The 27,337-nt window shown below is 45.3% G+C and overlaps 1 protein-coding gene across 1 annotated transcript in view; it reads right to left on the bottom strand.

Moving 5' to 3' along the window:
- Positions 1-27,337, bottom strand: part of LOC115099806 (probable ATP-dependent DNA helicase HFM1) — a 358,874-nt gene that overhangs the window by 148,819 nt on the left and 182,718 nt on the right. Inside the window, exon 13 of the mRNA XM_029617655.1 lies at positions 5,520-5,653. Coding sequence (XP_029473515.1) covers positions 5,520-5,653 — 134 coding nt within the window. The remainder of the gene's footprint in view (positions 1-5,519; positions 5,654-27,337) is intronic.

The raw sequence follows: 27,337 nt of genomic DNA, 5'->3' as shown, positions 1-27,337 counted from the left end.
TCCTTAAGTCCTTAGAAAGGGGATCCGACCGGTCCAGTTCTGAAAAGGACGGGAGCTCCACTGATTGATTCAAATGAAAAGAGGAAACTACCTTTGGAAGAAACAAAGGAACCATTCGCAAGGATACTCCAGAATCTGAAATCCTTAAGAAGGGCTCCCTACATGATAATGCCTGAAGCTTGGACACCCTTCGAACAGAGGAAATAGCCACTAGAAACACCACCTTTAATGTGAAGTCTTTCAACGTTGCCCTTTTCAAAGGTTCAAAAGGCACAGCACACAAAGCTGTGAGGACTAAATTTAGGCTCCAGGACGAACAAGGGTGTCTTACCGGCGGGCGTGTTTCGCTCCCCAGAGGAAGGGAGATACATCCGGATGTGCAGCCAACGCTACCCCCTGTATGGTACTGCGTAAACAACCAAGGGCTGCCACCTGCACTCAAGGAACTACACGACAACCCTTTAGACAGCCCAGCTTGCAGAAAACACAAAATATCCGACACAGATGCCCGGGTAGGAACAACCTTTCATTCCATGCACCAAGATTCAAAAACTTTCCATACCCGGGCGTAAGAAAGGGAAGTGGACGATTTACGAGATCTCAAAAAGGTTGCCACTACCGCATCAGAATAACCTTTGCACTTCAGACGCTGCCTCTCAAAAGCCATGTTGCTAGACAAAAGCGATTGGCCTGGTTGAAACAGACGGGCCCTTGATGTAGAAGGTTCGGGAGATCCCGAAATCTCAGGGCCCTGCCACTGCCAGGTTGACCAGATCCGCAAACCATGGACGCCACGGCCATTCCGGAGCTATGAGGATCACGTCTGCCGAGTGTAGTTCTATTCGCCTGAGCACTTTGCCGATCAGAGGCCAAGGCGGAAACACGTATAGGAGGACGTTCGTCGGCCAGAGAAGAACCAGGGCATCTACTCCTTCCACCCGTCTCCCTGCGGCAACCGAAGAAGCGCGGGGCCTTGGCATTCTTGAATGTCACCATTAGATCCATGCTGGGAGTGCCCTTCTGCAGGAGGAAGCGGCTTAATTGCGCCGAGCTCGAGAAGGCGCTGCAATGTTCCTTTTCTGCCCGACGCTTTGTTGCATATCCGCATGGGGAGACCAGAACCAGTGCTGGAGGCGACGTGCAAAATCTAAAGCGTAGCTGTGCCTTATCACAGAGAGAATCCACTGGCCCGATGTGAGTTTGGTCCATTCCTCGTAAAACAGAGACAGTCGACCCCTTTTGACCGGAACCGAGGAATGGACAGGCTGCACATCATTGCGGAGGCTTACCTCCCTGTGCAGACTGGATGTTACCAGGTCTACCGAAGCGCCAACCACGAAAGGACTGAGACCATGACTGCTGTCTGCTAGAATTCTGCCAAAAGGAGGAAGTGGATGACCGGGGCGCTCGAGATCTTCGACCGCCACGAAAGCGAGACTTAAAAGAAAAGGAACCTCTCAGCCTTGGCCTATCTTCCGGCAGCCGGTGATCCTTATTCTCTCTCAGGGACAGAATCATGTCCTTCAGTTTCTTACCAGACAGCAACTTGCCCTTAAAAGGCAGAGATCCCAGCTGGGATTTGGAAGAAACATCCACAGACCAGTTTCTTAACCACAACAGCCTGCGTGCAGAGACAGCGGAAACCATGGACCTGGCAGATTTCCTCAATAGATCATAAAGTGCTTCCCCTTCCGACAGGGACTCGTTAGCCTGTAGCTGTTGCATCTAGCAAAGGCCTGCTCTCAGAGAAAAACTGCTACACATCACTGCTCGGACTCCAAGTGCTGAGACCTCTAAAATCTTTTTGAGCTGAAGCTCCAACTTTCGATCTTGCAAATCCTTGAGCGCCGTCGACCCAGTAACTGAGATGGTGGTCTTCTTTGTGACCACTGACACCGCTATGTCCACCTTGGGAACTCGAAGAAGGTCCAAAGCATCCTCCGGCAGAGGATATAGCTTATCCATAGCCTTAGTGACTTTCAACCCCAAATCAGAGTTCTCCCATTCCTTGAACAGCAGGTCAGTAACCGAAAAATGTATTTTTATTTTATTTAGAAGTTTTTTTATATACCGAAATGGAAAGGAAATAGGAGGTCCACGCAGGCCTAATAGCACCGGATCCACAGATCCCAGCCGGGATTCTTCATGTGGGACTTCGATGCCCAATTCCCCCAAAATAGCTGGTATAAGAGGTCCAAGCTCCTCCTTCCTAAACAGGCTGACCACCTTCGGGTTGACTCCCGACCAGCACCCTGCTGCTGGTCCCCATCCCCCTCAACCCCCCTGATCACAGGTCGCTGATGATATATCTGTTTCATGCTGGAGTGCTATTGACCTCAAGAGACGCTTTGAATTTGAGGACCTCACACTCTCCTTGGGCCTGGATCGCTTCTTGGGCTTGGCTAGCGGCACTGAGGCACCAGATTTGCCCATAGCCTGTTTTTTGCCTGATTTCCTGGCCTTAAAGGCCTTGTGCAACAATAAAATAAAATCAGAGGAGAAAGAGGAGGAGGAAGAAGGGTCCGAATCATCATTGGGGTGCTCCCCCGGTTCAGTAAAAGTATTACACACTGCTTTGCTCCTGTCAGGGGCCAGCTGTTGAGGAGACAATGGAGGAGGGAGAAACCCCTCCCCCGCCGTGGCTCACGCTGCTGAGTTAAGAGGACCCAAAATGGTGCCCGTTCCCGTGGTCAGTGGGAACGGGAGAGGGGAAGGAGGCCTCAGCTCTCCAGATGCCTGCAATATTGCTCAGACGCGAACCCCCCGTTGGCCGCAGAGGTTCCCTCTCCCCCGGGGAGACAGGCCAAACATAGGCCGTCTCTTGAAAGCTGCGTGCGTGCCAAGCCGCACGCACGGCAGGATGATCTGTGAGGCATGACAGAGATTAAAAAACGTCCTTTTCTTTTCTTTTTTTTTAAATCCGGCAAAAAAAAACGGCTGCAAAAGGCAGCTCAGGACTAAATGTGGCAGGGAGGGAAGGGAGAGCCGACAAGAGGAAATTAAAGCGTTCAGACCAAAAACGTTTTATTTATTTATTTATTTTGCACTTGCCTGTGGGTCCTGGTCCTCCTGGGGTGAGTGAGCCAGGCTCCCTGGTATCACCTTCAGTGCTGCTGAACGATGACAACAAGGCCCTCGACCCCTAGCCGCAGCTGCCTCAAGTACCAGGGGAGATGGTCCCCTCAGGACCTAGCGACCCTTTGGGAGGCTGAGAAATTTTCTCTGTTTCTCTGCTTCTTTTTTTTTTTTTTTTTTTTAATTAATTCCTATCACCTGTCTAAATTTACTATCACATTTTTTTTTTTTTACTAAGCAATCAGCACCTCCACCATCTGCTGGAGTCAGACTGTGGGTGGCACCTCAGGATATAGGGCAGAGTCTGTCAAAACGTCTGACTCCATCTGCTGGAGGAGAGGCAAAACCCAGGAGTCTGGACTAATCCGGGTACATACAAGGAACCCCTGTTATGCACCGAAGTACCATACCTCTCCAAAGGGGCGGGGCAGGGGCGGGCCAGCAACATTCAACGGTATCCCAGGGAAGCTGCCAGCATGCGTAACTTACATCTGCTCATCAGAGCAAGTAAATTACTGAACAAAAAATAATAGGGTAGAGGAGGAAGGGGGTTAGGCAAGTTTCCTCCCAGTCCGCTCATGTTGCTGCACGTAATTTGAACATCCCCCCCCCGCATGCGCAAGTGGCCATCAGATTTTATAACATGCATATGTCCATGTGCGTGCGCCAGGAACCGTGCACACATCGACGTGTGCGCTCCTTTTAAAATCAACCCTATAGAAAGCACATGGAGTGCAAATGTAAGTGTGTAAGCATGCGACTAAGTACGCAACAGATAGAGTAAAGCTGAAAATACGACAGTGGCTTAAAAAATGGTCTTCTCCCAAAGGGAAAAAAACACCCTGGGGGTTGCTGTGGACCCTTCCCCAGAAATTATTCATGATCCTTCCATATCGGAAAATGAAGATATAAATGGGAAACCTTTTGTGCAAATTCTTTAGAACTATCTCTAAGAACCCATTGCTCTGAAGAAGTTGGACCCAATCCTGGTAAGTCTACAATACCTGGTATTCCCATGCAGTCTCTCATCCAGTACTAACCAGGCCCAAGCCTGTTTAGCTTCCAAGATCAGACAAGATTAAGCATACTCAGGGTGGTGTGGCCAGAAAAACAGCCACTCTCTTGAACTGAAGGTTGCTTAGCTGGAAAAGTGGCATTTTAAGATTTAGCCAGCTAAGTTGCACTTTTTTTTTTAGACTTATTTGCTTATATTACATAGCTGAATAAGTCCGAAAAACACTATTTAGAGGAACAAGCAGCTTTACTGCCACTTACCCAAATAAATCGGAATTTATCCAGATAAGTCCAAACTTGCACTGCTCAAGGTTTTAACATATGCGAGCATATTTGTGCCCATATGTACTCATATTTTATAACCTGCACATATCGTTTGCACATAGGTTATAAAATACTATAGCAACTTTGTGCACACCCATATACATGCATATATGGGCATGCATGGTCAGCTTTAAAAGTTATCTTCTTAATGGCCAATTTACTAAGCATTTTTCCCATACACTCAGGATCAATTTTCAAAGAGTTGCTGAGTGGATAAAATGACTGGCTAATTATAGTTAGTTACTTTTAGATGAATTTTCAGCCAAATCTAAATGGCTACATTTTCAGCTGAAAATTTGCCTACATCTAACCAGTAAAAACTTGATCATCTAGACTTAGGAATCCTATTTGTGCTGTTGGGGCTACTTTCCTAAACATAGACCGTTACCATTGAAAATCGATAACCAGCTAAGTTGAAAGCCCACTCCCACAACCCCTTTTTAATAAACTAAAACCTACTTCCTTGTAAATTTTAGGCAATGGCAGGGAGGATTCTTAAAAGCAGATAATTATCTAACTCCTGAATTTAACAAGTTAAACCTTTTCAAAATCCATCCCTTAGTAGGATTTATCAAGGCCTAGCCTCAAAGAGAAAATTCTAAGTGAATCAAACTCTCAGAAGCCCATATTTAATAAGCTGGCAAGCAGATAAGTTATCTGGATAAAGTTACCTGGATAAATTTAATTGGATATTCAGCATAACTTACTTGTATAAACTTTTCAATTAATATTAGGGATAAGGTTGTCCAATTAACTGTATACAGATAATTTCAGATTTTCTATTTGCATGGACTGATTTGTTTGCGTAAATTTAGTCAGAAAACTCTCAATATAGTGCTCAATATGTTAGCCTGTCCTTAGCAGCTTCCATCCTCATTCCCTTTCTGTTGAGGTCATTTTTCCAAAAAGATTTTGTGTAAAGCAACCTGAACAAAGGGGGTATATTTTTAAAGGGGAAACAGCAGGTAAAATCCAAGTTTGCCAACTTTAGTCTTTGAATATTGACCTCTAAAAGTGTTTGCCCTTTTGGGAGGCTGTAATTTCATAGTAACACACACCTATTGTTTTATGTACTTAAACATAGTAGCATAGTAACAAAGTCATACCATAATGCACTGGATTCTTCAAAGCTCTGATATATAGGAATGTAGATCTTATCCATTCCAAAGCTATATTAACATCTGTGATAGTGTGCAGTACAATTTCTGCATTTAAATGTTCAACAAGATGTCTGTGCAAACTAATAATTAAAAAAAGATAAGCAAATATTTAGACAATTTAAAAAATGTAATCTACAAATCAGATATCTATAATGATTTTCTCATTAAAAATCAATCAGGGTCTTATCTAAATCATACTATTGCACCAGCCCTTATTTAAAGTTTAATCATCCCCTTGTAGGACACAAGCTGATTAATTAGTAAATTCACCTGTAAATTTAAACTACTCTCATTCCAACTCCCTTAGTATCCTAAACTTAACTAGGAACTCAATAAAACTAAGATGAAGGCAGCAGACCAGCAGCAAGAGGGGGGCTTTCCAGTCTTTTGCACTGAGTGTCACATGTATGATTTTTTACCCGCCGGTGAGAGATTGTATGTGTGCACTCGGTGCAAAGAGCACCTGGCTCTCAGGGAACGAGTCTGATCTCTGGAGGTTAAAGTAGCAGACTTGGAGGAGCTGAGAGAGACAGAGAGGTACATTGATGAGACCTTCAGGGACATAGTAGCCAAGTCCCAAATCCAGTCTGGCAGCCCTAGTGCTGCCTTGGATCAGAAAGGTCTCCCAGTAGGAGAACATCACCCTGGTGTAGCAGGAAGTGATCCTGTAGCAAGGACCTGCTCTCCAGGTAATGTATTGTCCTCTCGCTCTGAGGACAAGCCTCCCAGGGCTACTGCCCAGGAGGGAAGGATTAGGCCGGCCATCATAGTTGGTGATTCGATTATTAGAAATGTAGATAGCAGGGTGGCTGGTGGACGTGAGGACCGCCTGGTAACTTGCTTGTCTGGTGCGAAGGTGGCAGACCTCACAGGTCACCTAGATAGGATTATAGACAGTGCTGGGGAGGAGCCGGCTGTCGTGGTGCATGTGGGCACCAACGACATAGGAAAATGTTGGAGAGAGGTTCTGGAAGCCAAATTTAGGATTTTAGGTAGGAAGCTAAAATCCAGAACCTCCAGGGTGGCATTCTCTGAAATGCTTCCTGTTCCACGTGCAGGTCCCCAGAGGCAGGCAGAGCTCCAGAGTTTCAATGCGTGAATGAGGCGATGGTGCAGGGAAGAGGGATTCAGCATAGTAAGGAACTGGGGAAACTTTTGGGGAAAGGGGAGACTTTTCCGAAAGGATGGGCTCCACCTTAACCAGAGTGGAACCAAGCTGCTGGCACTAACTTTCAAAAAGGAGATAGAGCAGCTTTTAAACTAGAACAAGAGGGAAAGCAGACAGTCAGCAGTGCATGGTTTGGAGAAATGTGTCCTTGAAGGATACTAATGAAACAGGAGAGTTAGGGCATCCCAACAGAGAGGTTCCATTAAAAGCAAACATAGTCCATATGCCTATATGTAAAAAATGACCAAAGCTAATGATTTCCAAATTATCCCAAACAAATGAAAAGCAGGTTGTTAAAGAAAACAAAAAACACACTTTGAAATGTCTGTATGCCAATGCCAGAAGTCTAAGAAGTAAGGTGGCAGAGTTAGAGTGTATAGCAGCAAATGATGAGCTTGATATAATTGGCATCTTGGTGGAAGGAGGATAACCAATGGGACAGTGCTATATCAGGGTACAAATTATATCGCAATGATAGGGAGGATCAATTTGGCGGGGGTATAGAATCCAACAGGATAAAGATCATACAAGAGACTAAATGCTCAGTAGAATCTATATGGGTAGAAATCCCATGTGTGTTGGGTAAGAGTATAGTGATAGGAGTATACTACCGTCCACCTGGATAAAATGGTCAGACAGATGATGAAATGCTAAGAGAAATCAGGGAAGCAAACCAATTTGACAGTGCAATAATAATGGGAGATTTCAATTACCCCAATATTGACTGGGTAAATGTAACATCAGGATTTGCTAGAGACATAAAGTTCCTGGATATAATAAATGATTGCTTCATGGAGCAATTGGTTCAGGAACCAACAAGAGAGGGAGCTATTTTAGATTTAATTCTTAGTGGAACACAGGACTTGGTGAGAGAAGTAACGGTGGTGGGGCCACTTGGCAACAGTGATCATAACATGATCAAATTTAAACTAATAACTGGAAGGGGGACAATAAGTAAATCTGCAGCTCTAACACTAAACTTTCAAAAGGGAAACTTTGATAAAATGAGGAAAATATTTAGAAAAAAAGTGAAAGGTGCAGCTGCAAAGGTTAAAAGTGTTCAACAGGCTTGGACATTGTTTAAAAATACAGTCCTAGAGGCACAGTCCATATGTATTCCATGCACTAAGAAAGGTGGAAGGAAGGCAAAACGATTACCATCATGGTTAAAAGGTGAGGTGAAAGAGACTATTTTAGCCAAAAAAAATCCTTCAAAAATTTGAAGAAGGATCCATCTGAAGAAAATAGGATAAAACATAAGCATTGTCAAGTTAAGTGTAAAACATTGATAAGACAGACAAAGAAAGAATTTGAAATAAAGTTGGCCATAGAGGCAAAAACTCATAATAAAAACTTTTTAAAATATATCCAAAGCAAGACACCTGTGAGGGAGTCGGTTGGACCATTAGATGACCGAGAGGGTTAAAGGGGCTCTTAGGCAAGATAAGGCCATTGCAGAAAGACTAAATGAATTCTTTGCTTCTGTGTTTACTAATGAGGATGTTGTGGAGATACCAGTTCCGGAGATGGTTTTCAGGGGTGATGAGTCAGACGAACTGAATGAAATCACTGTGAACCTGGAAGATGTAGTAGGCCAGATTAACAAACTAAAGAGTAGCAAATCACCTGGACCGGATGGTATACATCGTAGGGTACTGAAGGAACTAAAAAATGAAATTTCTGATCTATTAGTTAAAATTTGTAACCTATCATTAAAATCATCCATTGTACCTGAAGACTGGAGGGTGGCCAATGTAACCCCAATATTTAAAAAAGGCTCCAGGGGCGATCCGGGTAACTATAGACCAGTGAGCCTAACTTCAGAGCTGGGAAAAATAGTGGAAAATATTCTCAAGATCAAAATCGTAGAGCATATAGAAAGACGTGATTTAATGGAACACAGTCAACACGGATTTACCCAAGGGAAGTCTTGCCTAACAAATCTGCTTCATTTTTTTGAAGGGGTTAATAAACATGTGGATAAAGGTGAACCAGTAGATGTAGTGTATTTGGATTTTCAGAAGGCATTTGACAAAGTCCCTCATGAGAGGCTTCTACGAAAACTAAAAAGTCATGGGATAGGAGGAGATATCCTTTCGTGGATTACAAACTGGTTAAAAGACAGGAAACAGAGAGTAGGATTAAATGGTCAATTTTCTCAGTGGAAAAGAGTAAACAGTGGAGTGCTTCAGGGATCTGTACTTGGACTGGTGCTTTTCAATATATATATAAATGACCTGGAAAGGAATACGAGGAGTGAGGTTATCAAATTTGCAGATGATACAAAATTATTCAGATTAGTTAAATCACAAACAGATTGTGATAAATTGCAGGAGGACCTTGCAAGACTGGAAGATTGGGCATCCAAATGGCAGATGAAATTTAATGTGGAAAAGTGCAAGGTGTTGCATATAGGGAAAAATAATCCTTCCTGTAGTTACACGATGTTAGGTTCCATATTAGGAGCTACCACCCAGGAAAAAGATCTAGGCATCATAGTGGATAATACTTTAAAATCGTCGGCTCAGTGTGCTGCAGCAGTCAAAAAAGCAAACAATGTTAGGAATTATTAGGAAGGGAATGGTTAATAAAATGGAAAATGTCATAATGCCTCTATATCGCTCCATGGTGAGACCACACCTTGAATACTGTGTATAATTCTGGTCGCCGCATCTCAAAAAAGATATAGTTGCGATGGAGAAGGTACAGAGAAGGGCAACCAAAATGATAAAGGGGATGGAACAGCTCCTTTATGAGGAAAGACTGAAGAGGTTAGGGCTGTTCAGCTTGGAGAAGAGACGGCTGAGGGGGGATAAGTTCTTGAAGGAGAAGTCCATTAATGACTATTAATCAATTATACTTAGGGAATAGCCACTGCTATTAATTGCATCAGTAGCACGGGTTCTTCTTAGTGTTTGGGTAATTGCCAGGTTCTTGTGGCCTGGTTTTGGCCTCTGTTGTAAACAGGATGCTGGGCTTGATGGACCCTTGGTCTGACCTAGCATGGCAATTTCTTATATGATAGAGGTCTTTAAGATCATGAGAGGTCTTGAACGAGTAGATGTGACTCGGTTATTTACACTTTTGAATAATAGAAGGACTAGGGGCATTCCATGAAGTTAGCAAGTAGCACATTTAAGACTAATCGGAGAAAATTCTTTTTCACTCAACGCACAATAAAGCTCTGGAATTTTTGCCAGAGGATGTGGTTAGCGCAGTTAGTGTAGCTGGATTCAAAAAAGGTTTGGATAAGTTCTTGGAGGAGAAGTCCATTAACGGCTATTAATCAAGTTTACTTAGGGAATAGCCACTGCTATTAATTGCATCAGTAGCATGGGATCTTCTTAGTGTTTTGATAATTGCCAGGTTCTTGTGGCCTGGTTTGGCCTCTGTTGGAAACAGGATGCTGGGCTTGATGGACCCTTGGTCTGACCCAGCATGGCAATTTCTTATGTTCTTAATATCTAATTTTTTATTGACTACTGCATTGTATAACTTAGCATAACAGAATAATAGTTAACTATGTACGTGTTATGGAATTAAGTTTAATAGGGAATTAGTGTATTCAGTAATATCTGATGTTCTGTGGCTCTAGAATTCTAAATCATCTATTTTTCATGCTTATAAATACCATCCAGGACTGGTTCATACTATGGAGAAACTGGGGTGAAACTATCTATATATAATCTGATTGGTTGCTGGACCCGAGGTAGCATGGTTTCACCAGGGGAAGGTCCTGTCAGACAAACCTGATTTATCTTTTTGATTGGGTGACTAGAGAATTGAGATATGGGTGCCAAGGTGTTGGAGTGGATTACAAACTGACTGACAGGAGACAATGTGTAATAGTAAATGGAACCTGCTCTGAAGAGAGAATAGTGTTAACTGGTGTTAAGTGGCTGTTTCCGCTTACTATCTCCATGACCAACATTGCAGAGACGCTGGAAGGAAAAGTTTGTCTTTTTGCAAATGATAGTAAGACCTGCAACAGAGTGGACATGCCTGAAGGAGTAGAAAGAATGAAAAATGATAAATGAAAGGTTTTAATGATGCACAATCAATGAACCTTTTCGGCTGGAAAGAAATCAGTAGAACTAGAGGTCATGAAATGAAACTCAAGGGAGGAAAACTCAGAACCAACATCAGGAAATATTTCTTCATGGAGAGGATAGTGAAAGCCTGGGAATGCCCTTCCGGAGATGATGAAGTCAAAAACATTGAAAGAATTCAAAGGGTCATGGGATAAACACTGTGGGGCAGATTTTTAAAAAGTACGTGCGCGCGTACTTTTGTTTGTGCAACCGGCGCAAACAAGAGTAAGCCGGAATTTAATAGATATGCACGTAGCCGCACGTATCTTTTAAAATCTGGAGTCGGCGCGCGCAAGGCTGCACAAAATCGGCAGCCTGCATGCGCCAAGCCGAGCCGCCTGCCTCCGTTCCCTCCGAGGCCGCTCCGAAATCGGAGCAGCCTCGGAGGGAACTTTCTTTCCGGCGCACCCCACCTTCCCTTTCCTTCCCCTAACTAACCCGCTCCAGGCCCTAACTAATTCCCCCCCACCACCTTTATTTCAAAAGTTACGCCTGCCCAAGGCATGTAAAGCTTACTCTATGCTTATGGCCAGGGACATGTTGGTTTTCTGTTCAGGCATACTTCTCAAGCAGGCGTAACTTGCGCACTTGGGCCAGCTGCCGGCACGCTATGTTCTGGTCCGGGGGCTGGTCCGGAAGCCGAAGCCATGCCCCCCGGAACGCCCTCCGATGACACGCTGGCAGCGACACGCCCCCCCCCCCCCCGGGACCTACGCGTCCCCGGGCTTGCTCGGCACGCACAGGGGGTGGAAGGGGCAGCTTTTCAGAGATTATGCATGTATCTTACACGCGTACCCCTTTGAAAATCTGTCCCTGTGGATTTCTAAAGGCTAGAGGATAAAAATGAAGAAAAGAGTGCATGAGGGTAACTTGCTGGAGCGGCGGTTACTACCCTTAACCAATAAACCTTCATACTATTGATGCAACTCCATCATTGCTCTCTGCTTCAACAGCAGGGGGAAAAGGGAACAAGAAGAAGCAATCTGCAATGTCATTGCCACTGCTTCAAATTCTTCCCTCCCTGGGGCAGATTCCATATCTAAGTCAAAGAAAAATCCCATTTTCATTTCCTTGCATTGATTGATCTTGAGTAGTACACCCCAGAGGCTATTTTCAAAGGGGGGTGGATTTTGGAAGGCCTGGACCCTCTAGATACTGTGGTAAGAGAGCGTTTAAGTTTTCCAAAAGTAGATGCACTTGCGTGTGCAGTCTCCAAATGGACTCCTATTCCCATGGAAGGAGGAGCGGCCTTAAAGGATGTTCATGATAGAAAGAGTGAGACTTTCCTTAAACAAGCATTTGAAGCAGTGGCAATGATGTTGCAGATCGCAGGAGGTCGATGACTTGGTGGTAAACTCCAGGGCATTTATGGAGCCCACAGCTGCCTTCTTAGCAGATGCGAGCTATGATTTGGTCCGCACTTCAGCCAGAGGGATGGCTTCGGTAATAACTGCCAGGCGTCAGTTATGGCTGAGAAATTGATCAGCCGATGCGACCTCCAAGGCTAACCTCACCAAATTGCCCTTTAAAGGCTTGTTCTTATTTGGGAGCAAGTTGGAGAAACTGGCCAGTAAGTTGGGTGAATCAATGGTTCCTTGTTTGCTTAGCAAGTGGCTTATGGTAGTAACTGCCTCATCATGCAGATTACTCCCATGCGTTCTGTTAATAGTAGTTACTGTTGTGTTATGCAGATCACCCCCATATGTTCCATTAAGATTAATAACAACCATACCATGCAGGTTATGCCCATGCATTCTTTTAAAAGTAGCAGCTACCATGCTGTGCAGGTTACTCTTCATTCAGAATTGTTACACAAAGTTAATGAAGGTTACCCTTTTCTTCAATACCAACCTCAAGCCTTTAGGGATGCACAATGTTTATCCCATGCCCATTTAAATTCACCCACTGTTCTTGTCCTCACTACCTCTTTCAGGAGGGCATTCCAGGTATCCAACCCCCTCTCTATGAAGAAGTATTTCCTGGTGTTGGTTCTGAGTCATCCTACCTGCAATTTCATATTGTGACCCTTAGTCTTAGTTTCCTTTCCAATGGAAATCAGGTATCTGAAAGTCTGTGTCATATTTCCCCTGCTCCTCCTCTCTTCCAAGGTATAAATATGTAGATCCTTCAGCCTGTCCTCATAAGTCTTCTGAAACAGACCTCACACCATTTTGGTCACAATATTTAGGTCCTTCAGCCTCTCCTCATAAGTCATTTGATGGAGGCCCCCCAACATTTTCATCGTCCTTCTCTGGACCGCCTCTATCTGGTCTCTGTCCCTTTTGAGATACGGTCTTCAGAACTGAACACAGTACTCCAGGTGAAGCCTCACCAAGGACCTGTGCAAGGGGATTATCACCTCCTTTTTCTTACTGGTTATTCCAAGCTGTGGGTAATTTTTGATAGGGATTAATTAAAGCAAAACTACCAGCATAGTTTTCCTTTGATTACTGGTACAAATTCTATAGGTAAAACTACTTGCAGAGTTTGCACCAATGTGGGCACTTTTGATTATTGCCCCCAACATACTTGTCTGAGATATACAGAGGAAAGTAGGAGAATATATAGATCAATTCAGCCTGATATATTTTGTATATGTGCTTCATTATGCAAAGGATTTTTCTTTTTTTATTTTTAGTGAAAGAATAGAATTTTATATCCAATGCATATACAATATTTTTGTAAACAATATAAACCAAAATGAATGTTATACCAACAGGATGTTGTGCAAAGTATTTTTCTAAGACTGAAAGCATCTGCATAGACTAGAAATTTTATTTTTTACCTCCAGCTAATATGCAGTCCATTTACTCTGATAACCTCAATAAAATTGATAATGGTTCCATTACAATTGCAAACAAGAACAGAGAAAGAGGGCACCCCTATCTAGTATCCCATGTCAATATAAAATAATCTTGCACCACTATATTAACTGTCACTCTAGCAGAAGCAGCCTTATATATATAGTTTTTATCCAATTACAAAAATTATCCCTCAAGCCCAATTCACTTTTCATATAATAATTTTGATATTTTTTTAAATATGCAGATGCTTTTAAAATTAGCAGTCCCCTAAGTACTGCCTTCTTGGCAGTACTTAGGGGACTGCCAAGCTATATACTCTCCTTCTATACTCTCCTTCTTCATTTTCCATAAGATATTGCTTATCTCTAACTGAAGTTGTACCTGTATGTTCTTATTTTCCAGAAGATTAGCACTTAGGCGCCATCTACTGCTCTGAGGATGTACTGAATAGCCTGGCAATGTAATATAAACCATATGGGAGCGTGGCCTGCTAACCAGCATGTGTAGTTTGTACCCTCTCTACATTTAAAAAACTATTGCACTTCCTCCAGTTAACCCAGACCCTTTAAACCCCTCACAGGTGGCTTTTTTTTTTGTTTTTTAAATAAACTTACATCGCCATAGTGTGCCAGGTGTCTATTTGCCCCACCAACTCTTGGCCCCATCCTGCCCAAACCATGCCCATGCCCAACCCCTTTTTGAATCAGTGTGAGATATTTGTGCATTGGGAGATGAGCATATGTAGGTGGCTTTTAAAATCTGCTGGGCACGCACATGCTCTACATGTGCACACATCTCCCAATTATAGCATCCACCAGGCTTTTACAATTCACCTTGTAATGAGCAATGGGGGTGGGGGGGGGGGGGCGATGGAGTCCAGTTTACTTCAAGGTTTTGGAGGAATCACTGTGCCAAATTCAATGTACCTCTCAACTTCCCCTCAGTATATTACCCCCGATCCAATGGACTCACTGTGAAGACCAATCAAACCCCGAAGGCCTTTCTCTGGGTGTACATGTCTGAGCAGCAGAATGACTGGGTGCAATTACTACTGTGAGCAGAATTCTCATATGATTCCCAGAATCATACCTGGGAATCTAGAGGAGCATCACCCTTCTTCACTGTTTATGGGAGACTCCCCAAAATGCCCCTGGCAATACCATTATCTACAGCAACACCAGCAGCCAACCAAAATGCAACCAACCTCCAGGATCTTTGGGAGAAAATCCATCAACTCCTTTGCAAAGCTGCTAAAACCTTTAAAAGGAGCACAGATAAAGGAGGCATCCCACATCCTCACTCTTGGCTGGAACTCTAGTCTGGTTAAGTATGCTCCACCTCCATTTGAAACTCACATCAATGAAGTTTGCTCCCCAGTTCTGGCCACACTTTAGGGTTAACTACCTTGCAGGTTAGGGCTGTAAGTGGTGCAGTGAGCAAAGAATAATGGGGGATAAATTGGTGGTGCTAATTACTGAATCCTAGGAAGTGTTGCAGGGCTTTGAGTCTTGCCAGAGAAGGCCATTATTGGATGGCTGTATGTTTGGATGGATCCATCTTCAATCCTTGTGCAGAAACACTATAATCCAAGAAGGTAACTCAGACTGTTCAAAGGAACATTTTTCCAATTTTGCATATAGAAAGTTGTTCCGAAGTTGTTCGAGAACCATTCTGACCTGTGAACAATGTTGAACCAGTGTCAGAGAGAAAATGTAAATGTTATTAAAGTATATCAAGACTCATGTCTGCAGAAGGTCCTTGAAGAATTTGTTCATGAAATGTTGAAACACCGCTGGAGCACTGGACAACTCAAAGGGCATGACGAGATACTCGTAATGTCTGTCTCTTGTATTAGATGCAGTCTTCCACTCATCTCCCTGTCTGATCCTCACCAAGTTATAGGCTCCTTGAAGATTCAGTTTAGTGAAAATCTTCATTCCCTGGAGCCGGTCGAAGATCTCCAAGATAAGGGGTAGTGGATATTTATTTTTTTATAGTGATGGCATTCAGGGCACTGAAGTCTATGCAGGGCCTAAGAGACCTGTCTTTCTTGGTGACAAAGAAGATTCTGGCTCCTGCTGGTGATGAGGAGGGGCAAATAAAACCCTTCTCTAGGTTCTCCTTAATATATTGTGACATGGCCTAAGTCTCTGGCACCGACAGTGGGTAGACCCTCCCACATGGTAGTATTTTACCCGGTTGAAGGTCTATGGGGCAATCAGAGAACCGATGAAGGGGAAGGGTCTTCGCCTGGTTTTTTGGTTTTTTTTTTTACTAAGTATGTCTAAATAGGCTGCATAGGCCTCCGGAAGACCTGGAGGGATTGAGATCCAAGACTGCTATGAGGGTAGGAAGAGCAACTGGATCAAGGCAATGCTGTAGGCAGTATGGGCTCCACGACTGGATATTCCATATAGATCAGTCCACTGTAGGCTCATGTTGCTGGAGCCAGGTAAACCCAGGACTAGAGGGTTGATAGAGTGCCTGAGGATGTAAAATGAGGTCAGTTTGTGATGTAGGAGGCCCACCCTGAGGGTCAGGTTACAGCCATGATACTCTTGGGGAGCGACTCTCCATAAATCAAGATGATTTAAGAGTGGACAGGGCAGTGGGTCTACTAGAATGGCATCACTGCAAACCAGAGTCTCTTCATTGAAATTGCCAGTCGCTCCTGAGTCGAGGAAAGCTTCAGTCAAAATCTTCTGGAGATAGACTGGAAGGATTATCTGCGAAAGGGGAGCATTAGTTGAGGGATCTAGAGCTGCCTCCCCAGCCATCCTAGGCACTGGAGATTTCCTGGTCTCAAGAAGCAAGCAACAGAAGCACAGGTTCTGCAGCCATCGTCAATGTCTCTTGTCTTCGGTCAGGCAAGAATGGCCCATTTGCATTGGTTCCTCCTGGAAAGCCAAAGGATTAACCTCTTTGGGAGGAACCAATAGAGGGTGCTGGAACCTGGGGTGAAGCATGGCTTCACTCCTGAGATCTTTCTTGGAAACGGATGTTGATCTGGGTACATAAGATGATCAGCACAGCCAAGGAGATCTCCTGCCCAGCCAACTCATCCTTGATCTGGGCGGCTAAGCCTTACCAGAACACTGCTGTTAGGCTCTTATCATTCCTGTAAAGTTCCAATGCTAGGGTCTAGAACTGAATTGCATACTGGCCCACAGTTTGTGATCCCTGGTGGAGATGCAAAAGGTCAGCCACGACAGAAGAGGAGCAGCCTGGTTCCTTGATTACTCTGCAGAAGTCTACCAGGAGTTAATTGAGCAGGGAATCAATACTTCCCAAAACTAGGAAGCCCAAGCCAAGGCCTGCCCAGTGAGGAGAGAGAGGATGTAGGGCACTCTTACCCAGTCTGAGAAGAAGCTTGTAATTCAAAAACAATCTGACACTGGTTCAAGAACCCCCTGCAGGTTTTGGAGTTCCTGTCATAGCATGGTGAAGGCAAAAGGTAAATGGCAGATGCATCAGGTAGGAGCTGTTGTACCAGGGAATTTGGCACGATCACCAGGGGTGGAGGAACTGCTCTTTGTGGCTGGACAGGGTCCATGCATTGGCCTAGTGTTTGAACAGACCCTGCAAGCTGCTGGACTTGAAAATCCAAACCCTTCAAAAGCTGAAGTTCTAGTAAGTCAATAGAGTTCATGGTCTTTGCAATCTGTCAACTGAATTGTAGTGAGCCCTTGAACCATTGTTAAGTTGTCACTACTTATTTTTTGCATGCACAACATAGGTCTTAACAGGCAGCAGCTAACTCTCCAGGAGGCAATCTTCTGCCTGACCAATGACCTCCCCCCCTTGGACTGAGCACTCCAGTTCTGGCGGCTGTTAGGACTTACAGGTTGAAGCTGAAACAGAGTCGAGATCTAATCTGAGGTCAGGGCAGGCAGAAGACAAAGCAGAGTAGAGGTCCAGTCCAAGGTGAGGGCAGGCAGAAGGCAAAGCAGAGTCGAGGTCCAATCTGAGGTCAAGGCAACGACAAATTAGGCCAGGGGAAGAACACAACAGGATAGACAGGAACAGGCAAAACTGGGACAAGGCAGGGCAAGAACACACAAACAAACCAAGAACACATTGGAACAAACTAGGTACAAACAGGAACAAAGCTGGAAGTAGCAGGAATGAAGTAGACACATACTGTAGTAACCAGGGCCGGCGTGTCCATTAGGCGAACTTTGGTGGTCGCCTAGGGTGCCGAGCCATAGGGGGCACCAAAGGGCAGCCACGTGGTGCTGCAAGCTGGGCCTATCCAGCTCGAGGCACACAGAAATAGAGACTGTGTGCTTCTCAGGGCCGTGAGAAGCACACACTGTCGTGCCACCCCTCCCTACCTGTTTCGGCGCTGAGTGTTTCTATTTATCTTTGCCGCGAGTGGGATAGACCCCGCGCTTGCGGCACCACGTGGCTGCTCTTCGGCGCCCCCTATGGCTCGGTGCCCTGAAAAGCATGCAGTCGGCGCCGAAACAGGTGGGGGGGGGGGGGGGGGGAGTGACAGTTGGCGCCAAAACAGGTAGGGGGGGCGCGACCGGGGGGGGCAGCGCAAGGGTCGCCAAGGGCGCCCAATACCCTTGCACCGGCCCTGGTAGTAACTAGCAGTACAGAATGAGCAGACCTGTGCTACTCAGTGCCGCAAAGGCACTGAGTAGCAGTTCAGAGCTTCTCTTTACACGGGGCTGGATGTGATGTCATCTGTGCATATCACAGAAAGTCCTGCCAGCAGAACACATAAAAGAACTCAAGAGCTGCAGGAGGTACAGCCATGTTCCTTGGATGCAGCGTGATGCCGGAGACACTACAGACCAGAGGTAAGGAGTGTTATACCTACATCAGTGTTTCCCAACCTTTTCAAGTTCAAGGCACACCTACTTTAACAAAAATGTTGCATGGCACACCAACCTACTCAGAACAGGGAGAAGAGAGGACTCATATTTATTTATTATTTATTTAGCACTTTTATATACCGATTTTCCAGTAACAGAATTACTAATCAAGTCGGTTTACATTCTAAACAATAACCATGACAAGAGGATGTCTTACAATAAACAGGTAGAATGAACTTGGAAAAAAGTAACTGGGGTTAACAACATAAAGTAAGAGTTATGGGGCCTAATGTAGGCTGGAGTTGAGAACGGGTGTTGGGCATAAGGCTAGGTTTTTAATATTATTCTCTGGGGGTTTCCAATGAAAGGGATCCTAGGATGGAATTCGAATAGAAGCTGAAGTTAGGAGAATGCTTGGCCAAAAGAGCTAGGGATGAACTGAAAGCCTCACTAGTCTCCCTTCCAAATTTTAAAACAAAGGGAGAAAGGAAGCAGAAATGCATGAACCTGTCACAGTGGATCAGCTCCAACTATATACAAGTGCAAAATAAGCGACAAGTTGGTGTGGTGCAGGTAGCTGGTTCGCTTACGACCAAATTTTAAAAGCCCTGCGTGCGTAAAGATTGGGGGTTACACGCGTGGCCATGCGCTGTGCGCATTTTTGAAAGGGCCAGCCATGCATGTAACCCTCGATATGCGTACAAGTGCAGGCCAGGGAGCGGGTCAAGGGGCGGGGTCTGGGAGGGGAGGAGGCTGGGGTAGGCCAGGACAACACCATTAGGCGCTGTCCTAGGAAAGCATGCACCGGCAGTTGGCCGGCTCGCAGAGTTTACTTCTGTTCCGGAGAAGCAGTAAGTATAAAAACAAAAACATTGGGATTAGGTAGGATAGGTTGAGGGGTCGGGGAGGAAAGGGGAAAAGAGAGAAAGGATAGAGTTAGGGGCAGGGAACTGGGAAAAAAGGGCGATCGCGCGCATGTTATAAAATTGGCATGTCTATGTGCGTGTGCTGGGAACCCCGTGCACGGAGGTTTTAAAATCAACCCCTAAGTTACTCTGGCTGCAGCATGTGATTGCTAGAACGTCTTCACTGTTGCTACTAACACTGACATCTAGTGCTTCAAGCACATGCTCCCCATCTCAGTCAGCTTGGGGAAAAAGACAGAGGATGGAAGGACTCGAAGGGGAAGAGTTGCTGTGTGCAATATGTGTGCTGCACAAAGCAGAGCCTAGCTATTCATGCCCTGCATGCTGACCATTAATTCCCACAATTCAAGGCTCATGCAGTAGCTGGGAAGAAGAGGCATGCATGATTACATATGTGCTCAGAAAGGAGCTTCTACATGTTTAGGAGCCACCACTGGTGTCTTTTGTTGCTGCAAGGTGCTAAAGGTACAACCCAGGTACTGGTCTATATCTGAGTATAAGGTAGTGATGACTTTTCCATGTCACACCTCATAAGATATGAAGGCACACAGGTGTGCTATGGCATACTGGTTGGGAAACCCTGACCTATACTCTACTTTCCTAGCTCAAAAGGACTTAGAACTATAGTCATTTTCATAATGAATCCCAAAGGGTCATTACATAAATAAATAAGAAACTCCAAAAAATGATACATGAACCACAATCCATCTCTGTTCTGGATCTATATGTGTTATGAATTATCATTGGAAATCCTTTATAGATTAATATAGCCACCTCTTATTTCTTTGAGTAAAGGACCTAAAAAATAACTTAAAACTTGCCCTGCCCATCTGAGGTTATGGTAGTGGCCAACCTGGGGTCCAGTGATCACTTTATTGTGTGCTCAGTGTAAACACTGGATCAGAACAAAACTATACTAGAACACTGATCTTAGATTTCAGAAGGGCTGACTGCAAGAAAATGAAAGATTATGTTAAGAAAACTGTCAGGATTAGAAAATGTAAAAGATACAGAGGAACTATGGACAGCAATAAAAAGGTGCATTGAAATGGCTGCAAATCATTGTGTCAGGCATATTAGCACAGAGAAAAGAATGACGAGACCATTATGCTTCACCAAAAAAGTAAGAGTAAAAATAAGAGCAAAAAGGATAGCATTCAAGAAATATGAACAGCCATGAGAGGAGGATAGGAAATTATCAGGAGAAACAAAGACAGAAAGGGCAATTAGACAGGCAAAGGCTCAAATGGAAGAGCATATTGCGCAATCAGTAAAGGCAGGGAGTAAAACTCTTTATCTTTAGCTTTGTAGGCCCCACTATACTCTAAAACAAAGGAACATCCCAACAATGTAAGTGTTCAGGGATGTGCAGTAATTAGTGAGTAATAACTCAGTCCATCTTTATAAAAGGATAGGGCTATATGAAAATCTTTATAGGTGTCTCCATAAGTACTGGGGGGTGGGCGCAGAGTTAAAACACATTCTGAAGGAGTGGAGAAAGGCAGCAAAATACTGTCCTGCTCTTTGGAGAGGGTTCTCCAGCTTCTCACTTTTTCCAGTGGAAAAGACGCTTGTCTTTTTAAAGAGGGCATGTTTCCTTTTCTTACATTTTTGTCAGTGTGGGAGTTTCCACTTTATTTTTCCACCCAGGGAAAAAAGTTCAATCCTCTACAAAAGCTTTTTTGTCAAAGAATCTCTAGTGAGGTGTTAGAAACCAATGGCTACAAGCTGTATTCTATTTTTTTGTATAAGAGAAGTTGGTGAGGACTCATTGGGTGAGGTCCTTAAAGAGTGTCCATCTCAAACAGGCCGAGACAGTCGGAGCGCACTGTTAGCCGGCATTTGGACGCGCTAGCTTTACCCCTTATTCAGTAAGGGGTAATAGCGCGTCCAAAACGCGCGTCCAACCCACCGAACCTAATAGCGCCCATAATATGCAAATGCATGTTGATGGCCCTATTAGGTATTCCCACACAATTCAGTAAGTAAAATGTGCAGTCAATTTCTCCGGGCATCGGGAAAGTGCACAGAAAAGCAGTAAAAATTGCTTTTCTGTGCACCCTCCGACTTAATATCATGGTGATATTAAGTCGGAGGTTCCGAAAGTTTAAAAAAGTAAAAAAAAAAAAAATTTGAAATAGGTCCACGGCTCGAAAACCGGATGCTCAATTTTGCCGGCGTCCGGTTTCCAAACCCGTGGCTGTCAGCGGGCTCGAGAACCGACGCCGGCAAAATTGAGCATCGGCTGTCAAACCCGCTGACAGCCGCCGCTCCTGTCCGAAAAGAGGCGCTAGGGACGCGCTAGTGTCCCTAGCGCCTCTTTTTACCGCCAGGCCTCATTTAAATACATCTCCCACTCTCCCGCGAAAGGGAGGGAAGTGGAGCAATTGTCATCTGTAAGAATCTGTAATTGTAATAGCAGAGCTAACATTTTTGGGAAGGATTTGGAGCAATCGGACCAACCAGAAAGGGCTCCTAGAATTTTTTTCATTGCTCTGTATTTTTACATTTTCTTGTTGGAATGTGAACTGTAATTTTTGGAAAAATCCAAAAATTTGAATTGGATTTTTGTAGTTTCTGCTGCTTTATTTTCAGTAAACTTTTGGTTTTGGAACAATATATTCTAGTGGAGAAATTTTTGTTACTGATTGTGTGCAATTCCCATGAACTTTACTGTAGAAACTGTCCCCTAACTGGAAGAATCCTAATCTAGGTCTGCTGCAATTCTTGAAGGTGACCCCTTCCTGTTTTTGGAAGTGCCCTGACAAAGAGGATTAGAACTGTATAAGAGAAAAGAGAAAGACTAAAATAGTGATAGTAAGAATTAAAGGGGAGGATAGGTATTGTAAAGAGGAGGATCAGAATACTTTTGCTTAGCATCCACACTAGAAGGCAAGAGTGATAGACGAAAGGCACAAGGTAGGGACATAAAGGACTGTGACGCAAACACATTACTATTTACACAGGAGGTGGTATTTAATGTATTGGCACTATTTAAAGTAAACAAGGCAATGTGACCTGATCGACTACATCCCAGAATACTGAAAGAGGTGCTGACTGTGCCTCTCACAGCTCTGCTCAAGAACATAAGAAGTTGCCCTACTGGGTCAGATGAGGGTGTTACGGGACCGGGCCGTGTCCAGGTCCCTCGTCCTACCTCGGGGCAGGCCCGGCCCGCATGAATGTCCTCGCGGCCTTGTAGGCCCGATCAGCCTCCTGCTGTGGCTCTCCCTGCGCGAGGGAGACGCCGCCGAACTGACGTGCTTGGCCCCGCCCCCTAGGCGCACACGCGCCCGGGGGTTGGAGCTTTAAAGGGGCCAGCACGGGAAATCTCAGTGGACGCCTTCGGATGATGTCAGATGCTGGAGGGTATTTAAACCCTGCAGCTGGGCCTAAACCTCGCCTTGCAACGAGGTTCACTTAGTCCCCTGAGTTGCTAGTTGCTGCTTTGGATCTTGGATCATCTCTTCTACTTCTGGCTTCCGACCCGACTTCGTCCTTTGACTTCGTTTTCGCTTCCACCCCTGGTTTTGGTTTGGACGTCTGAATTCTGGCTTCGGACCTGGCTCCATCCAACGACTCTGTTTCCAGCTTCCGCCCCTGGCTTTGGCTTCAGACCTCTGACTTCTGACCCTGCTTCGTTCCTGGACTCCGACTTTTGCTTCCTCCGCCTCCTCAGGTATCCGGTTCTTACTGGCCCAGGGGATTCCTAAGTCCCAGCGGCTCGGGCTCTCACGGGCTCCTCCCGGGGGAGCCGTGGGCTTCCAAGGGTGAAGACTCTTCCAGCTTCCTGGGTTTTGCCGTCCTCATCGACCATCTCTTCGGCCGCTTCCTGGATCCTTGGTCACATAGGGTCCCACCTAAGCCCAAGAGGTCCGAGTCCCTACGAGCTCCTCCTGGGGGGACCTCGGACTTCCAGTGGTGAAGTCTTCTCCGGAGTCTCTTTTCAGCGTCGCCTCCCGGCTATGATGCTCGCTGTGGGTCCCCAAAGTGCAACATCTGCAGTCTCAGCCGTCCCAAGGGTCCACAACCGTAACAGAGGGTCCATCAATCCCAGCATCCTGTTTCCAATCCAGGATACAAGTACCTGGCAAACACCCAACCAGTAAATATATCCCATCTACAAATGCCAATAATAAGCAGTGGCACTGGCTATTCCCTATTGGGGGAATTTTAAATCCCTGGTGCATACCAATTCCGGGAGATATGAAAGTGGCCAGGCCATGTGCGCGCCGAGCACATTTTCAGAGCAGCCCGCCCATGCACGTATCTTCCGGTACATGCAGAAGTGCCGGGCTTTTAAAAAGGGGCGATCCAGGGGCGGAGTCTGGGCGGGAGCCAGCCGGGACACCACCATTAAGCATTGTTTCGATGAAGCACGTGCTGGCAGCCAGCCGGCGCGCAGAACTTACTGCTGCTCCTAAGAGCAAGTAAGTTTTAAAACAAAAAAAATTCGGGTAGATAGGTGGGGTTTAGGAGTTGGAGAGAAGAAGAGAGGAGAGGGGAAAAGGTAGGAAGTAAAGATAGGAGGTTAGGGAAGTTCCCTCTCAGTCCGCTTCTTTATTGGAGTGCACTGGGAGGAAGCTGGGGATTTGGCCCGATTTGTGTCACTGCACGTTTATTAAAAAAATCTCCCCTTGAGCGCACGAGTTGGCACCCACACCGATATAAAATCAGGTAGGCATGTGCGTGTGGGTATTGGATTTTATAACATGCATGTGAGACACGCACATGTTGTAAAATCAGTGAGTCCATGTGCACACGCTGGGAACCACGCACACATGGATGCCCATGCGGCCCTTTTAAAATTTACCCCAAATCAATTTGATTAATAGCAGTTTATAGACTCCTGGTCCAGTAACTTGTCCAAACCTTTTTTAAACCCAACAGCACTAACTTCCCTAACCACATCCTCTGGCTTTGAACTCCAGAGCTTAATTGTGGTTTGAGTGAAAAATAATTTTCTCTGGTTTGTTTTAAATGTGCTACTTGCTAACTTCATGGATTGCCTCTTAGTCCTTGTATTATCTGAAAGGAATAGCCTAGTGGTTAGAGCTGTGGACTATGAACCAGGAGACCAGGGTTCAAGTCCTGCTGTCGCTCCTTGTGACCTTGGGCAAGTCACTTTACCCTCCATTGCCTCAGGTACAAAAACTTAGATTGTAAGCCCTCTGGAGATAAATACCTACAGTACCTGAATGTAAACCAGTGTGATATCTCGACTGAGATGTATATAAAAATAATAAATAAAATAAATAACCGATTCACATTTACCCTTTCTATTCCTCTTTTGATTTTATAGACCTCTTATCATATCCTCCTCAGCCAATGTTTTCTCCAAGCTGAACAGCCCTAACGTCTTCTGCCTTTCCTCATAGGGAACCCATTCCATCCTCTTTAGCATTTTGGACACCCTTCTCTGAACTTTTTCCATTGCAACTATATCTTTTTTGAGATGCGGCAACCAGAACTGCACACAGTTCTCAAGATGTGGTCTCACCTTGGAGCAATACAGAGGTACTATACCATTCTCCATTTTATTCACCATTTCTTTCCTAATAATTCTCTTGGGCAAATCCATGCTGTGTTCCATTAAAACATGTTTATCTATATGATCTGTGATTTATGTTTTTGCCTTCTCCTTCCCCCTCACCAGGCACTGTTGATGCTGTCACCCTCCACTTCCCCCCTCATTTTTAGACAGTTTCTTAAGAATAGTAGAACACTGTTCCACTGCACTGCACTGTTTTGTTTTTTTTACTTTCTTTCCAAAGAGATTATCCACTATGCATGAAGCATCAACAAGTTTCTCGTGAGCATCTTCATGAAGACCCAAAGCCTATAGCCATGCTAGCCTTCTGGCTCCAATGGCAACTGCAGACATCCTGGAAGAAGATCTGCATCATAGGTGATTAAGAGATGTTTCTCACATTCTTATGCTTCTTGTAATACAGGAGGAAAATGATCCATGAAGGAAGTTGTAAGATTATGTCTTGCAGCTTTTGCAAGAATTATGCATGTATTATACAATATATAGTAGATGGGCAGCTATCATAGATGTTAACACAACTGATTGGAAAATCTTTTTTGCCATGGTGTCCCATAACTTGGCATCTTTACCAGAATGGGGTACTAATTAGAATGTGTTTTGAAACACATTCCCTGTACGTACACGGATCAGTCCAGACCATGGGTTACGCCTCCCTTCCAGCAGGTGGAGACAGAGAAAAACTTGAAAGGCACCATCACTTAACCTGGTGTGCCTCCTGCATCCCTTCAGTATTTCTCTGTCTCCAACAGATGGAGGTGGTGCAAACCCTGCAGTCTTGCCCTGTTTCTGGGGTTTAGGCTAGTTAACTAGCTATAAGTTGTGAATCAAGCAAGTTTAAAAAAAAAAAAAAAAAGAGGAAGAAGTTCTTCTGCAGAGGGAAGTTTTCCCAATCCTCCCAGAGGGTTGTTAGATCCTGCGGGGACATCCTCTCTGGTAGCAGGTTATTGGAGCTGTGGTTGGTAACCCCGTGGGGCTCCAGCCAGGTAAGGACCTGGGGAAGAGATTACCAAGTGGTCCAGTCCCTCTCTTAACCCTTGGTGTTTCTGATCATTTTGAAAAAAAAAAAAAAATCGAAAAATTTGAAAATTTTTTCTTTTTTGGTCTGCTGCAATCCAGGACCCCTCCCCATCTGAATCGCCGTGTTTTTGACGAATTTCGCCACATTTTTCACGTGTTTTGGGCTGTTTCCCCCCCACGATGCTGCGGCAATCTTTGTGTGTGGCATGTGGAGAATTGCCCGCGCAGCTTTCTAGGGCCGGTATTTGCTCTCGCTACCTACCTGGTGGGGAAGGCAGTTCTTTTTCAGGGTCTGCAGCATCAGTCAAGCCTCGAGGGGCTCAAAAACTATCTGCACCGCGGGAGCTTCAGGTTGATCCTTTCCCCCTCAGTGCAGGGACGGCAGCCATCTTAAACACCTTTGCTGCAGCTCAGGCAAGGGCTATGGGGGAGGGGGAGCTTCCCCCAGCACTGTCACCGGTCCCTGCTAGTTCTGAGGATACTTTAGATCAGGACCAAGATTCTTTACATGAGGATCCTGTTGTTCCAGGATGTTGATTCTGATTCCTTTTCTTTGGATTTTGTCCTCCTTATGCATAAAGCAGCCGCACGTATCTTATAAAATCCGGGGTCGGCGCGCGCTGCCTGTTCCCTCCGAGGCCGCTCCGAAATCGGAGCGGTCTCAAAGGGAACTTTCTTTCCACCCCCCCGCACCTTCCCCTCCCTTCCCCTACCTAACCCCCCCCCCCCCCCCCGGCCCTATCTAAACCCCTCCCCTACCTTTGTTGGCAGATTTACGCCTGCGGAAAGTAGGTGTAAATCTGCGCGCACCAGCGGGCTGCTGGCGCACCATCACCCGACCCGGGGGCTGGTCCGGAGGCCTCGACCACACCCCCGGGCTCGCCCCCGAAACGCTGCGTCACTCGCGGCACGCCCCCGACACGCCCCTCCATGCAAGCCCCGGGACTTACATGCGTCCCGGGGCTTGTGCGCGCCGCCGAGCCTATGCAAAATAGGCTCGGCACGCACAGGGGGGGTTTGGGGTAGGTTTTCGGGGGGTACGCGCGTACCCCTTTGAAAATCTACCCCCCAGATGTGGTGTGTTTCCTCAGAGAAGTAAGACATTTGAAGTCCCCAGTATGTCCGGTATGTCCGTCGTGGAGTCTTAATTTGGTTCTTTGCGTCTTGTGTGATCCGCCGTTTGAACCCCTTAAAACTGTAACGTTGAAGGACCTTTCCTTGAAAATGGTGTTTTTGGTGGCTATCTGCTCAGCTCGCCAAATTTTAGAGTTGCAGGCTCTCTCCTGTAGCGAACCCTTTTTGAGGATCTCTGACTCGGGAGTTTCTCTTCGTACGGTTCTGTCCTTTTTGCCCAAAGTGGTCTCATCTTTTCATTTAAGCCAAT

The sequence above is a fragment of the Rhinatrema bivittatum genome, chromosome 10 (assembly GCF_901001135.1).
Source record: "Rhinatrema bivittatum chromosome 10, aRhiBiv1.1, whole genome shotgun sequence".
Taxonomy (NCBI): Eukaryota; Metazoa; Chordata; class Amphibia; order Gymnophiona; family Rhinatrematidae; genus Rhinatrema; species Rhinatrema bivittatum.
This window is presented reverse-complemented; position numbering and strand designations above follow the sequence as displayed.